The 15,164-nt window shown below is 47.3% G+C and overlaps 1 protein-coding gene across 1 annotated transcript in view; it reads left to right on the top strand.

Annotated features, from left to right (window-relative positions):
* Positions 1-15,164, top strand: part of wdfy3 (WD repeat and FYVE domain containing 3) — a gene marked incomplete at both ends in the record, with an annotated part of 216,286 nt that overhangs the window by 41,673 nt on the left and 159,449 nt on the right. Inside the window, 3 exons of the mRNA XM_080531591.1 lie at positions 7,700-7,892; positions 8,181-8,367; positions 8,474-8,640. Coding sequence (XP_080387717.1) covers positions 7,700-7,892; positions 8,181-8,367; positions 8,474-8,640 — 547 coding nt within the window. The remainder of the gene's footprint in view (positions 1-7,699; positions 7,893-8,180; positions 8,368-8,473; positions 8,641-15,164) is intronic.

Raw genomic sequence — 15,164 nt, 5'->3', positions numbered from 1 at the left:
AGGCTCGGGGCCGAGGGGCTACCCTTTTACCACCCCGAGACCTGGTTGAAGGGCTCACCCGGGCTATATTTCTGGACACCCCTCCAGAAGTCACGTCATCGTCTCGTCATCTAATACCGACAGACCATGCATCCCGTTGGGTGGGTGGTACACTGGGCAATCCAGGATAAGATGGTCTGCGGTTTGGTCCTCTGCGCCACACTTGCACGACGCATTTGGGGCCAAGCCCCATCTGTGCATTGATGAGCGGAAACGCCAGACGCCGGTCCGAAGACGATTGAGTCTCACCCAGGATAGCCTTGGCAAGTCCATCCCGAGGGGCTCAGGGCCGGCGACTCGGATGTAGTCATGGAGTTTGAAGGTGTTTGCCTCCCACTCCATGCGCTACATATAATCCGCCCATCCTGCCGCACTGATGTTAAGATTTCTGCATTGCTGCCTGAGATCCTGTGCGGCAGGCACAAATGGGTGTCTCGACTTAAGACGCCGGGAGGGCTCCGCTGTTATAGTGAGCCTATCATGGAGCAGATGGTTATTAAGCTCCACGGCCCGGCAGGCGAGACGTGCTGTGGCTCCCATGCGGTGGAGGCCTGCGGGCTGGATGCCTGCGGGCTGGATGCCTGCTAGAATGGGAAGGTTGTCCACGGGGGTAGGACGCAGGCATCCTGTCACAATGCGCAAGGCTTCGTTTATAGGCGAGTCGATGAGGCGGGTGTGGGCACTGCGACACCATACTGGCCCGAGCCAACCAGTCGCCTCATCAACACCACACAAGCTGTTAGCTTCTTGCTCAGTGACTCGAGGTGCCGGCGAAATTTGAGCGTCCTGTCCAATGTCACGCCGAGATAGACTGGCTCAGCGGAACATGGCAGGGGAGTTCCACCTAGGTGTACTCTAAGCTCACGTTTAGCCTCCCTGTTGTTAAGGTGGAAGGCAGCCAACACCGTCTTTGCCTCGCTAAGCTTCAATCTACATTTCCGGAAATATGCCACTAGTGTCTGCATGTCCTGGCTCAAAATCCCCTCCACAGACTGCCAATTTCCAGCAAAGTACACCACTGCAAGGTCGTCTGCGTAGGCGTACTTCCGCGAGAGTGTGTTGGGCAGGTCATAGGTGGAGATATTACAGAGGAGGGGGGCCAGGACCGATCCCTGAGGGACGCCGTTCTTGAGGCCTTGAGGTTCGTGAGGGTAAAGCTGCGATTACGGATGAGCTCCATGATCGTTCTGACCATGTGCCTGTCCGGCAGCAGGCGGAGCAGCTTGCAGGTGAGGCCGCGATGCCATACGTATCGTAGGCAGCCGTCAGATCTATAAAGACGGCCCCGAAAAACATTTCTCAATGTATTGAGTCATCATGGTGACTTGATCTACGGTCGACCTCCCGCGTCGGAACCCGGCCTGCTCACGTGGGAGCAGCGGGTCGACAATTGGTTCGATGCGGGCGTAGATGAGACGCTCGAGGATCTTGAAGGGGATGCATCACAGAGAGATGGGACGGTAACTCTTTGGGTCCCCTTCAGGCTTATTCGGTTTAGGGATCGCAACAACTAGGGCTCTTCGCCAGATTTTGGGGATCTTGAGTTGGCGCAAACAGGAAGTGAGGAACGCTCTCAGCCAGGACTTCAAGGCGGGTGTGGCATGGAGAATAAGCTCCGGGCAGAATCAGGTCCCGGAGCTTTCCCTGGCTTTAGATGCTGGAGGGCAGCAGCGAACTCCTCCGGGGTGAATTCACCGGAGATGGAATCACTGCTAGGTGTTGGGGCCCTCCAGAGGTCTGACACTTCTTTTGCCACAAGTCGAGACGACTCGCGGTCTTTGCCCTCGTATGACCCACTTTTTGTGTCTGGACCTACCAGTGAGATTGTTCATGGTACTCCATGCCTTACGGCTGGAGTGCGAGAAGTCGATGGAATCAATAGCCTCCTCCCAGCGCTCCTGTCTTTTACGAATGAGTCTTGACAGCAAGGCTGTTGCAAGCCTCTCCGACTCAGCTCCTGCAGTGGCCTGGAGGAAGGCACAGTGGAGCTTCTCACACTCCTCATCCCAACACGGTTTGTAGCTATTGCGACGTCCGCATGTTTTTTTTTTTTTTGCCGCTTTCACCAACATGCCGCAGAAGTCCCGGTACGCCTCATCCACGTTGTTAGTGCTAGGCGATGGGAGGTGCCTTGTGGATTTGTTGGTAAGGAGGCGGAAGTGTTTCCATTCGGCCTTTCGGAACTTCCACCGTTTCACTGGCTCACTCGGGACAAGGTCCACGAGTTTGGAGTGTGAGGGTGAGTGAGGGTCGATGTTGAGACCTCGGGAACTTTCCTAGCACACGTCTATCAGGGAGCCAGTTGTCAGCGCTGACACTCGCGAATGGCTGGTCAGGGTTCGTCCCAGTGTTCCAGCGACCGGAGCGGAAACTGGCTGCGCCCTTGGGGTCGTACAACAGGGCCAGGCTGTTATTAGCTGCCCAGACAGCCAGGTTCTCTCCGTCGGGTGAGTTGGTACGGTAGCCCCAGTCTTCATGCTGGCAATTGAAGTCGCCAGCATAGATACAGGGCTGGGGGAACACTGGTTGACACACTGGTGTGACTCGCGAGGGTGGAGGTTTGTAGACATTGACGATTTTTAGACCGGCAACGTCCACGCACAGCCAGTGGCGGATTAAGGTGGTCAGTTGCCCTAGGCTACTCCTTTGTGTGAGCCCCCCCCCCATACACGAGCCTCCCCCTCCCCAAAATACACAACTCACGAGCACCCTGCACACACACACCACTCATAATGCTTTACCATAAAACACATATTTAATAATAATAATAATAATAACGTAATGCAAACAATAAAAAATGCACTGAAAAGGTTGTTATCATTCAGTGACTCTTGGATGTTGGCATAGTTCTGGTGTAGTGCTTTTGTTGCTTGCGCATGTGCTGACCATCTAGTATCTGACAAACTTTTCAATGTCTCCAGCCTCTTGTTGTCAATAACATTTAGCCCCGCAGTTATTATCTGCCAACGCGCCGTGGATTTGGAACAAAAATTATAAAGTGTCTGTACAAAATTTAAAAAATCCATTGTCACAGGGCAACAATTTACACTGGCAACTCCCACTAAATTGAGTGTATGCGCTGCGCAGGGTACCCACTCGGCCAAATGATTTATCTCCTTAATGCGTGCTTGCAAACCACTGTAAATGCCGGACATGTTGGCTGCATTGTCATAACATTGGCCTCGGCAGTTATTGATGTCAATGCCCATTTCTTCCAAAACGCCAAGAACAGACTGATAAAGTGACTCCCCTGAATGACTCTGAATTGGCAAAAACTTGAGAAAACGCTCCTCCACGCATCCATCTGGTGACACATATCGTATGATGAATGTGAGCTGGTCTGTGTGTGCAACATCTGGTGTAGAGTCGACGCTGATTGAAAAGTACTTTGCTATTTTTACCTGGCTGATTATCTCAGCTCGGACATGCTCTCCCATCAATTCAATAAATTCTAAGCATGTTGTTGATGAGAGGTAAGATGGGGTTCCCTTGCCAGCATTTCCATATTTGTCTATGTGCGCTTTCAAGAATGGATCAAACTCACTGATCACTTCCAACACACCCATAAAATTCCCATTATAAGGCTGGCCAAAGGTTTCACAGTGTCCCCTCAATGGTAATCCTCGCTCTGCAAGAAACTTCACCACTACAACCACTCGCTTTAACACATCTGTCCAATAAGCACACTCGTTGTCAAACAGCTTTTTTAGTTCTGAGTCAATACAGCCAGCAACAGCACAGCGCATCACATCCCACCCTGGGTACGAACACTTTGCCCGGCTGCCCTCGAAAAGGCGGTACAGGACCATTGCCGCAAGGACAAACAGACTGAAGCTCAGCTTCTACCCCAGGGCCATCCAGGCCCTGAACACAGCAAAGACCTAGGTTCTGGGCCCTGGACAGTCTGGACGGATTGATGGCAGCTGCTGGATTGAAAAAATCAGGTATAGTGCTGAGGCACAAATGTGTACATTTCAAGCCTGCAAACTGCGACACTTTAAATGAATGTGCAATAACACTATGTGCAATATGACAACCCTAGTCGTTTTATCTGTACAGTATAGTATAGTGGATAGTGTACATAGCCTTCATTCATGTAAACCAGCTCCTTTCCCTTCTTTTTTTTTTCTTTTTTTTTTCTTTCCTAGCACCAGGGGAGCCACCCCTCCCAAATGTCGTTGTTTGGTACCTGTACTATAGCAATGACAACAATAAAGACCATTCACATAGGAAAGCATAGCTTTAGCATATGTGTGTGTATATATATATATATATATATATATAACATAGCATAGCTTTCCTGTGGCTTTCGGAACCTTCATGCTCAGCCAGACACACTGCTGCGTGTTTCCAGTCATTGTAGCCTGTTTTGAGTCCTGATTTATGAGCACCGTCTGCAAATAATTTACATGCGAAACAAAATACTTTTCCTTTTGCAGGTGAATAAATTAACCATTCTCGAGGCACGGTTTCGCCATTAAATGTTTTCTTTTAAATAGTGTTTTTGAAAAATACCTCTTCTGATGCTTGTGCTGTGTTTCTGAAGCGGCGACATTAGCATCTTTATTTTGACAACATTGTGGCCCCATCTTAATCCAATATGTTCTCATGTCTTCACCAACTGTATCCCACAATCCAGGATCCGAGCTGTAAGTGGTGGTAGGATTTGTGTCTGGACCTGGTGGTGGTGTTGCCTCCTCTTCTTGATTGTCCTGCTCGGGATCAGTGTCACTGTCAGCTGGTGGTGGTAACGTTAGTGATCAGTGTCACTGCCAGCTGGTGGTGGTAACGTTAGTGATCAGTGTCACTGTCAGCTGGTGGTGGTAACGTTAGTGATCAGTGTCACTGTCAGCTGGTGGTGGTAACGTTAGTGATCAGTGTCACTGTCAGCTGGTGGTGGTAACGTTAGTGATCAGTGTCACTGTCAGCTGGTGGTGGTAACGTTAGTGATCAGTGTCACTGTCAGCTGGTGGTGGTAACGTTAGTGATCAGTGTCACTGTCAGCTGGTGGTGGTAACGTTAGTGCCTCTTCTCCGCGCTCAGCCTCGACAGCCTGCATCTCCCCCCCCATGTTCGCCTCAGAGCTGCTAGTGCTAGCGACACCCGACCCAGAGCTGCTAGTGCTAGCGACACCCGACCCAGAGCTGCTAGTGCTAGCGACACCCGACCCAGAGCTGCTAGTGCTAGCGACACCCGACCCAGAGCTGCTAGTGCTAGCGACACCCGACCCAGAGCTAACCGTTTCGTGGCTCTCATTCTCGACAACATTGGTCGTCGCAGGCGCAGCATCATTATTAGATTTTTTTTTTGAAATCTTGGGCAACTTTGCTATATTTAGTTATTTTTTCATTAGTTCTTTTCGTTTTTTGGCCCCACTAATGTGCGTCCGCTTCATTTTTGCAACTTTGACCGGCGAATTTAGCCTAGGCTATACGTCCTGCTTGACTCAAACTGGTGAGATGAGATGCGCGAGATTTCTCTCGAATCAAACTATAGAAAATATAGGGGGGCCTCAGGATAGAAAATATAGGGGGGCCTCAGGATTTTTTGTTATTTTATTATTTATTATTATTTTATTTTTAAAATATATTTTTTTGATCCAATGTTAGGTGGCCCCCTAGTGGTGGTGGCCCTAGGCTGCAGCCTAGGTAAGTCTATGTGTTAATCCGCCACTGCGCACAGCCACTCAATCTCAGAGTCAGCCGGGGATTGGTCAGCGAGAGTCCAGCTCAACCTTTGTTGGACAAACGTGGCGATGCCATGCTTCCTGCTCAGGGTAGACCCAGCTAGCTCGAAGTTTGGTAGAATTAGCTCGTCTGCTGATATGCAGTGGGTCTCCTGGAGGAGAATGACGAGGGCCTTGGTGGTATTGGCCAGGTGTTCGATGACGTCGATCTTACTGGGGGTTAGTCCTTCGGTGTTCAGCTGCAGTATTCTGGGTTCAAGGTCAGCAGACCTCTCCCCCAGCTGCTGCCGAACACCAGCCCGGGTGAGGGGCCCTGGTTGGCAAACTTTGTTTCGCTTCTTGCCTTTAGCAGTCATTAGCTACTTACCACGAGAAGGTGTTTGCCACGCCACATCAACATGCACGGATGCTGAATGCTCTCTATTCGCTTGTTGATTCACATTTCGCACAAAGTTTTTTGCTTGCTTCAGAGACCCCTTGACTCCAATAACCTGCATGAACCATTCCAATCTGGCTTCCGTTCCAAACAGTACTGAAACAGCACTACTAAAAATCACCAACAACATATTCCTCTCTGCTGACTCTGGCCACCTCACCATCCTCATCCTCCTCAACCTCAGCGCCGCCTTTGACACCATCAACAATTCCATCCTCCTCACCCGTCTCCAACACATTGGCATAACCGGCACCGCCCTCTCCTGGTTCAAGTCCTATCTCTCTGACAGACATCAATACATCTCAATAAATAACTGTAAATCCCCCACTGCTCCAGTCACCCACGGTGTCCCCCAGGGTACAGGCCCCCTCCTCTTCATCCTGTACATCCTTCCCCTTGGACAGGTCCTCCGCCGCCACGGCCTCCGCTTCCACTGCTATGCCGATGACACTCTACCTCTCCTCCAAAACCACTCTACCTCTCCTCCAAAACCATCTGCCTACTCTCACTACCTGCCTCAGTGACATAAAATCATGGATGCAACTGAATTTTCTGAAACTCAACTGCAATAAATTGGAAATCCTCATCATCGGCCCAAAGTCCCTCACCCGTTCCACCTAGACATTCTCACTCAACATTGATGGCTTCACCGTAACCCCCTCCAACCACGTCCGCAACCTCGGCATCATCTTTGACCCCACCCTCTCGTTCCTTCCCCATGCCAACCAGGTCACTAAATCAGCTTTTTTCCACCTCAGGAACATTGCCCGCATCCGACCCTCCGTCTCCTTTTCCGCTGCTGAAACACTCATCCAAGCCATCATAACTTCCCGACTCGACTGCAACAGCATCCTCTATGGTTTGCCTAATAACATCCTAAACAAATTCCAATACGTCCAGAACTCTGCTGCCCGTCTGCTCACCTCCACTCGCTGCCGTGACCACATCACCCCTGTCCTCGAAAACCTACACTGGCTCCCGGTCAAATTCAGGATCCAATCTGGCCCCCTCCTACCTTGCCGACCTCGTCCCCCTCCACACCCCCTCCCGTTGCCTCAGGTCTGATGACCAAACCACCCTCGACCACCAGGACCAAGCTCCGGACCTGGGGTGATGGGGCCTTTTCAGCCGCAGCCCCGTCCCTCTGGAACGCCCTCCCCAACCACATCAGACAGGCCAACACCCTCCCAACATTTAAACAGGTCCTCAAAACCCACCTCTTCAAGCTTGCCTTTACCAGTTAACCCTCTCCCCCTTCCCTTCCCATGTGTCCCCAGCACTACCTTAACCTTTTGTGTCTTTTTATTATTACTACTCAATCTTTTCAGTTTGTAAAGCGTCTTTGAGTGTCTAGAAAAGCGCTATATAAGTCTAATGTATTATTATTTTTCTTTACTCACGACCCCTCATGGCTGTTCTAGTGTTAACCCCTAATTGCTCCAGGGGTGCTGACTATGGCCGACCCTGTGCCTAGAGCAAAAAATACATTTCGATCCAAAAAAATCAACCTGTCCTTTGCCCCTCCCATGCGAGCACAGATCCTGGTGAAGCTGTGCAGCTTTGTGTCCCCCGCGGAGGAGCTGGCCCTGAAGGACGACCTGCAGCTGCTGTTCAGCGCCATCACCTCCTGGTGCCCACCCCACAACCTGCCCTGGAGGAAGAGCGCCGGGGAGGTGCTCACCACCATTTCCCGCCACGGGCTCAGCGTCAACGTCGTCAAGTACATCCACGGTAAGTGTGTGGTGTGTGTGTGTGTGTGTGTGTGTGTGTGTGACAGCTGAAACAAACATACCACGCAAACTGTCTTGTTTAATTGTGGTCCAACCGGGAAATAACGGGGACTGCCTTTACTCTCTTTCAACATGATGATACTTGACTTCCTATCATCTACTCGTGGTCAGCTCCAAATACTTCATAACTGCACTCTCATTTTCCTCATACTTCCTGTGTAACATTTCCAGTACATTTCCAGTCCACCCAGTTCCTTACCAACCGCCCTCTCATAACATCCCCCCGCAGAGAAAGAATGCCTGGCCACGTGCATCCAGAACATGCAGCAGTCTGACGACCTCTCGCCCCTGGAGATCGTGGAGATGTTCGCTGGCCTCTCCTGCTTCCTGAAGGACTCCAGCCACGTGTCTCAGGCGCTGCTGGACGACTTCCGCATGTGTCAGGGATACACCTTCCTCTGTGACCTCACACTCAGGTAGGACACACCTTCCTCTGTGACCTCACACTCTGTGTCGTTTGTGTGTGTGTGTGTGTCTGTGTGTATATAGTATTATCACCCACATTCCTCTCCTCTGTCCCAGATTGGAGCAGGCCAAAGAGGACGACTGCAAAGACGCTCTAAAGGACCTGGTGAACCTGGTGACCTGCCTGACCACGTACGGTGTGTGTGAACTCAAGCCAGCCGGCCTCACCACCGGAGCGCCCTTCCTCCTGCCTGGCTTCGTCCTGCCCCAGCCCTCTGGGAAAGGTCAGTCCTCCTAAAGGTTATATCAGGAGCTCCCCAAGTTTTGAAAATATGTGACTGCGACTGGTGAACTTGCAAACCACACGCTCACTCGAAGGGGTCAACAAGTGAAAGTGAAACTCATTGTGTCAACAATAATCTAGTTTTCCCTTTTTTTTCATAACACGCAACTTGAAGTTTCAAAGTACCCACTCTATATAATAAGCAACAGTTTAAACGATCACTACATACATGATTTGTGGATTGGATTCACTGTTCTCGTTTGCCGGAGGCTACCGGTAAGGGAGACTTGACTTTAGGGCTGCAACGATTAGTCGACATAATCGACGACGTCGATCATAAAAACTCGTCGACGTGGAATTTTAGTGTCGACGCATCGTATTAAAAACACACGAGCCGACAATACAGAGCTGCGCTGTTCATTTGTAATTGCAATGCACTACAGGAACTGCTGGGGGCAGTGTCACGTCTACAACTCTAGTAGCCTACTAACAGCATACGGCAAAGAAGGAGAGAGAGTATGAACCATGGCATGGTGGGGCGAGAACATGAAGATGAGCGGAGAAAAGCGAGACCTAGACTCAGCAAAGTCTGGGAATATTTTACGGACGACAAACCACACTCGTCCGTGAAATGTAATATATGTAAAACAAAACTAGCATTCCACAGCAGCACCACCGCGATGCACGAGCATCTTAAACGAAAGCACCCGGGAGCCATGCAAGAATCAGCTGGGTAAGTTTTAGCTAACGTTATATTGTTAGGGTCGTAATGTTTATGTTAGCTTTACTGTTACATGTTGGAAAACAACGTCTCATGGACAGGGCTGTACATGCTATGAGCGTTTGTGCTATTAATTTATTTGCCCTGTGGCACGCGTGTGACAGACAGAGGCGCTTGTATGTAACGTTACGTAGCAGGGGTTTTCCATGTTGAAGCCAGGAGAACGCGAGATGAAATGAAGTGAGGGGTGGTCGCTATTAAAATACCAGGTAGTCATGGTGGATGATCATGAATGATGCTTGATAAGTGAATGCTATTTCAATTATGTTGAGTCCACCAGCGAGCTGTCTGTAAGATAAACAGCGCCAAGCGTAGCCTACTAACGTGAGCTGTCTGTAGACTAGCCAGCAATGCTAGCTAGCCAATCAACTAGCTCTGTGAGCAGCTGTAGCTTGGCGTAACGTTAGGTTAGATAGCTAGTTAAGCCGGATTTATGCTTCTGCGTCGCCATTCACGCGGCCACACGACTAATCGAAAAAATAACCGACAGATTAGTCGACTACCAAAATAATCGTTAGTTGCAGCCCGACTTGTAAACATACTTTCGTTTTAGGACGTGTTCAAAAGCCAGAACTGTGTGTTCATGTAATTATGTGTAGTTATGTGTTTTTAGCATGTCGATGTGCTCTCAACATGTTGTGATGTCAAATACAGTTTAGACCTTCGTAGCGATGTGCTTTGTTAGCCGCTAGCTAGGCTAGTAGGCTACCCAATCTGCATATCTAGCAAAAACGTCAACATTAATACCATGTTAGCTAAAACTAAACTAAAAATAGCTTCCTCGAATTCATACCTATTCACTAAGCAACCATACCAACCAACCTTTTAATGGCTTGATCAGAAGTGTATTGTGTGTGCATGATAAGCCAGCCTCAGCTTTCAGCTGCACATCCAACGGGCCCAGAGCGCCTAACCCTAACCCTGGGTTAGAGCGCCTAACCCTAACCCTGGGTTAGAGTGCCTAACCCTAACCCTGCAGACTAACCGTAACCCTGGGTTAGAGCGCCTAACCCTAACCCTGCCGCCAGGCAGATCAGGGCGGTGACAGCTGACACATCTCCAGGGGAATCAAGCCAAAAAGGCCTCTGGGACAATAGAACTGGAGTTCACACACATGGAGAGACACACACATACACCACCTGTACCGTGTCCCTCTGGTAAGCCTTACACCAGCAGTGTGTTACAATCCAGACCCATGGCCTGTGGAAGGGTCATGGTAAGCCTTACACCAGCAGTGTGTTACACACCAGACCCATGGCATGTGGAAGTGTCATGCGAGTGTGAGTTGACCCCTGGGCTGGGACAGGGAAGTGAGACATGTTGATGTCGACCTGGTGCAGTGGACGAGGACATGGAGTTGTCAGGGTGAGGCATCGGGGGCTATAGTTGTCAGGGTGAGGCATCTGGGGCTATAGTTGAGCCTTCAGTTGAATTCTGGCCTGGTTTTGAAACCTCACCCTACTGACGACCTTTTGTTGCTGTTTTTGCTGCTATTGTAGTGATTTACCCAGGGACACTTCCACACACTTTCACTCATGTGCATATACTTAGAAAAGGTTAAAACATATGGTAGAAAAATACAATGCACAGTATAAAAAGTTGTCAGTCCATAAAGTGACAATGCTAAATGCTACAGTGCACCATGAGCATAAGGGAGGTTCATCACAAGGCTAGTTGGGTTCATAGAGCTCACAGCCACTGGATAGGAAAGTTCAAGCTAACTATCTGTTTTATTTAGGCTACAGTTTGTACTGATACCGTAATTGTATCCTCTTAATTGTCACTTATGTACTCTTGTCTCTTTTTTTATCTTCAATTATGCCTATTGGCTTATTGTGTTGTAGTGTCAGGAACCAAAGCCTAAGCGGGAGCCTTTTACTCTCTTACACTTGTGTAGTTTAGTTTAGTTTATTCAGCCACATGAAACGGTGCAGGGAGGGAACGAAGCCCAGAAGGCTTCGACAAAGTTCCTCTCCCGTCAATAGCAGCTAGGTTTCAATATAACATAAAGAACACTTGATACATGTAAATAAGATAAAAGAAACCACAAACAAGATCATATCCATGGGGCAAAAAGTAAAAATGTAAAAAGTAAAAAGTTACAAAAATGTAACTGAAAAAAGACACAAGGATACATAGTTTGCTCAAAACACATCAAGAAAAGAAAAACAGAAATAAGAGCAAAAATCATGGAAAGGAAAACAAGTTATGAAGAATTTAAAAGAAAAGAGAAAAAAAAGAAAGAAAGAAAATAAAAACATTCTATTATAAGAATATTAACACAAGATGAAATGAACAAATCATGACAATATTAAATAATGTGTAATGTGACATAACAATAAAACTTGAAGGGTGCTGTTTATGGAAGCTTGCTGTTTTCATTGAAATAGTCCTCAGTTGAGGCTATTTGCTGGGTGGTTTGGAGGTGTGTGTGTGTGTGTGTGTGAGGAGGTGGGTGTGTGTGTCACAATGATGCAGCAGAGGGCAGACAGGACCGGTGAACACCTCTCTCTCTCTCCGCCTCTTGCGGTGGGCGGTTGTGTCGCCATACCGTACAGTTGAAGTGAGTCGTCAGGACACCTGGGACACCAAATATCCTTAAGAAGTCCAGGTTTTAAGAAGTACAGGTTTTAAGAAGTACAGGTTTTAAGAAGTACAGGTTTTAAGAAGTCCAGGTTTTGGTGGGATTTCTTTTAATGATTGCACAGATGTTGTCCTCCCTTTTCATGATGCTCGAAATGGCGGTACCGATAAACTTTTCGCACTGTATAATAGGACATTACACTGCACAACTTGAATCACTAATGTCCTTTGACATTGTCAGCCTACTAGGGGCTAATGTGTCTAAATGTTTCTGCAGCTGGTCTGCATGTGTGTATTAAGGTGAGAGGTCAGGGTATGTGTGTATTAAGGTGAAAGGTCAGGGTATGTGTGTATTAAGGTGAGAGGTCAGGGTATGTGTGTATTAAGGTGAGAGGTCAGGTATGTGTGTATTAAGGTGAGAGGTCAGGGTATGTGTGTATTAAGGTGAGAGGTCAGGGTATGTGTGTATTAAGGTGAGAGGTCAGGGTATGTGTGTATTAAGGTGAGAGGTCAGGGTATGTGTTTATTAAGGTGAGAGGTCGGGTATGTGGAGGATGTATTAAGGTGAGAGGTCAGGGTATGTGTGTATTAAGGTGAGAGGTCAGGGTATGTGTGTATTAACCCATTTAAACCGGGGGTGCTGTTGCGCTGTTCTACCTTTCAAGCCGGGAAAGCGGATACGTCATTTTGTAGTATTTTTATTTTTTCCACATTCTTCTGGTCTCTTGGCCAATGAAATGCATCAACATACACACGTGGGAGTATCTACACACGTGCTGTTTTTTTTATTTTATTTTTTTACGATATCTTGGCAACAGCGGAGAAGTTTCTGAAGTTAGTTCTGAAGGGAGTGATATTGATGATGAGCTGCAACGTTTGCAGGAAAAGCGCTATACAAATAAAAGTTATTACTATTATTATTATTATTATGACAATGTTATAACTGATTCGGATGATTTAGAAGGCTTTGAAACGGAATGGAAGACGGACAACTAGCACCGTAATCCTAGGAGGCGTTTCAACCGCACCCCAGGGGTGAAAATCAATATACCTGCAGACGCAACAGCGATGCAGGTATTTGAAAATAATTTTGCAGAGGAACTCTGGCGCGTCTCGTCACCGAGACAAACCTTTATAGTGCCCAGACCAGAACCACTCCATCCAGAGCAAAGTGGGCTGAGGTTAGTCTGATGGAGATGAAGACTTTTATTGGGCTGTGCATCAGTATGGGGCTTCTTATACTGTCAGTTCGGAGAGACTACTGGTAACAGAAGAACGATCTCTTCAAGACCAATTTCCCAAATGTCCCGGGACAGATTTATCTCTGGAGGTAATAACAATAATAATACTAATTGATTGTGATGATAGTATAATAAGACATTACTATGTTTATGTCTCCTATTACTTTAGGTGTCTTTGAGTACCCTGAAAAGTGCAATATAAATAACATTTATTATTATTATTATTATTATTATTATTATTATTATTATTATTATTATAGTAGGCTAATGAGAACTATTTATATTTCTTCCAATGGTGTATGTGTTATATTGCTTATATCCAAGGTAACTCACATGAATCTACAGTATATCTGGATTTTCAGGTATCTACACCTCCAGGACAACCAGGCAGGATTATGTGAGGGGACTGTCCTCTGTCCTGCCCTCTGTGACTGCACTGCCACACTTTATTTTTATTTATTTCTATTGAAAATAGTGCTTAAATTATTTTTAATGAAGGTTTGGACTTCTTAATAAATAATACAAATTATTCTAAATACTTTTTGAATTTTGTTTCTATCTGCTACAGAGGCTGAGAAATATTTGTTTTAGTAGGCGTTGACACTTTTGTTGAATTTCCAGAAAAACGTCAGGTTTTAGGGGGTTATTCTAATTCTCGTTTTAGGCCTTAATGGGTTAAGGTGAGAGGTCAGGGTATGTGGAGGGTGTATTAAGGTGAGAGGTCAGGTATGTGTGTATTACGGTGAGAGGTCAGGGTATGTACAGTATATTAAGGTGAGAGGTCAGGTATGTGGAGGGTGTATTAAGGTGAGAGGTCAGGGTATGTGTGTATTAAGGTGAGAGGTCAGGGTATGTGGAGGGTGTTGGGTGTACATGGTCCTCCAGACCCCAGCGGATCATCCATGTTCAGATGGTGACCAATAATAAATCATAACCCCAAAATAATTCAATAACAACACAGAACATCCCAATTTCCCAGTAGCTTGTGTGTGTCTGTCCACACAGAATCCTCCCTTCCTGGTGTTGCCATAGCTACGCCCGCCCTGGGTCCTGGCTGTACTGGGATTGGTTTTGGACCCCATCACTAGCTTTGCTAGTAAACTGCTGTGTTGTCCGTGAACAAAACACTGGTGTAAAAACGGATTGACTGGATTGAAAGGAGATTTCGCTAGTAGTCAATTTAACTTATTGCGGAAACGTTGTCCAACTCTGTTCAGAAATGGAAGAAAAAAAAAGATCTCCAGTTCTAAAATGAGTTCCATGGTTGAACAGTAATGGGTGTAATGGTTGAACAGTAGTGATTTCCATGGTTGAACAGTAGTGAGTTCCATGGTTGAACAGTAATGGGTTCCATGGTTGAACAGTAGTGGGTTCCATGGTTGAACAGTAGTGTGTTCCATGGTTGAACAGTAGTGTGTTCCATGGTTGAACAGTAGTGTGTTCCATGGTTGAACAGTAGTGAGTTCCATGGTTGAACAGTAGTGTGTTCCATGGTTGAACAGTAGTGTGTTCCATGGTTGAACAGTAGTGAGTTCCATGGTTGAACAGTAGTGTGTTCCATGGTTGAACAGTAGTGAATTCCATGGTTGAACAGTAGTGAATTCCATGGTTGAACAGTAGTGGGTTCCATGGTTGAACAGTAGTGTGTTCCATGGTTGAACAGTAGTGAGTTCCATGGTTGAACAGTAGTGTGTTCCATGGTTGAACAGTAGTGTGTTCCATGGTTGAACAGTAGTGTGTTCCATGGTTGAACAGTAGTGTGTTCCATGGTTGAACAGTAGTGTGTTCCATGGTTGAACAGTAATGGGTTCCATGGTTGAACAGTAGTGAGTTCCATGGTTGAACAGTAGTGGGTTCCATGGTTGAACAGTCGTGGGTTCCATGGTTGAACAGTCGTGGGTTCCATGGTTGAACAGTCGT

This window comes from Nansenia antarctica, assembly GCF_963989245.1.
Source record: "Nansenia antarctica genome assembly, chromosome: 5".
Classification (NCBI taxonomy): Eukaryota; Metazoa; Chordata; class Actinopteri; order Argentiniformes; family Microstomatidae; genus Nansenia; species Nansenia antarctica.
Note: the sequence above shows the minus strand (reverse complement) of the source record. Positions and strands in the feature narration are given on the sequence as shown.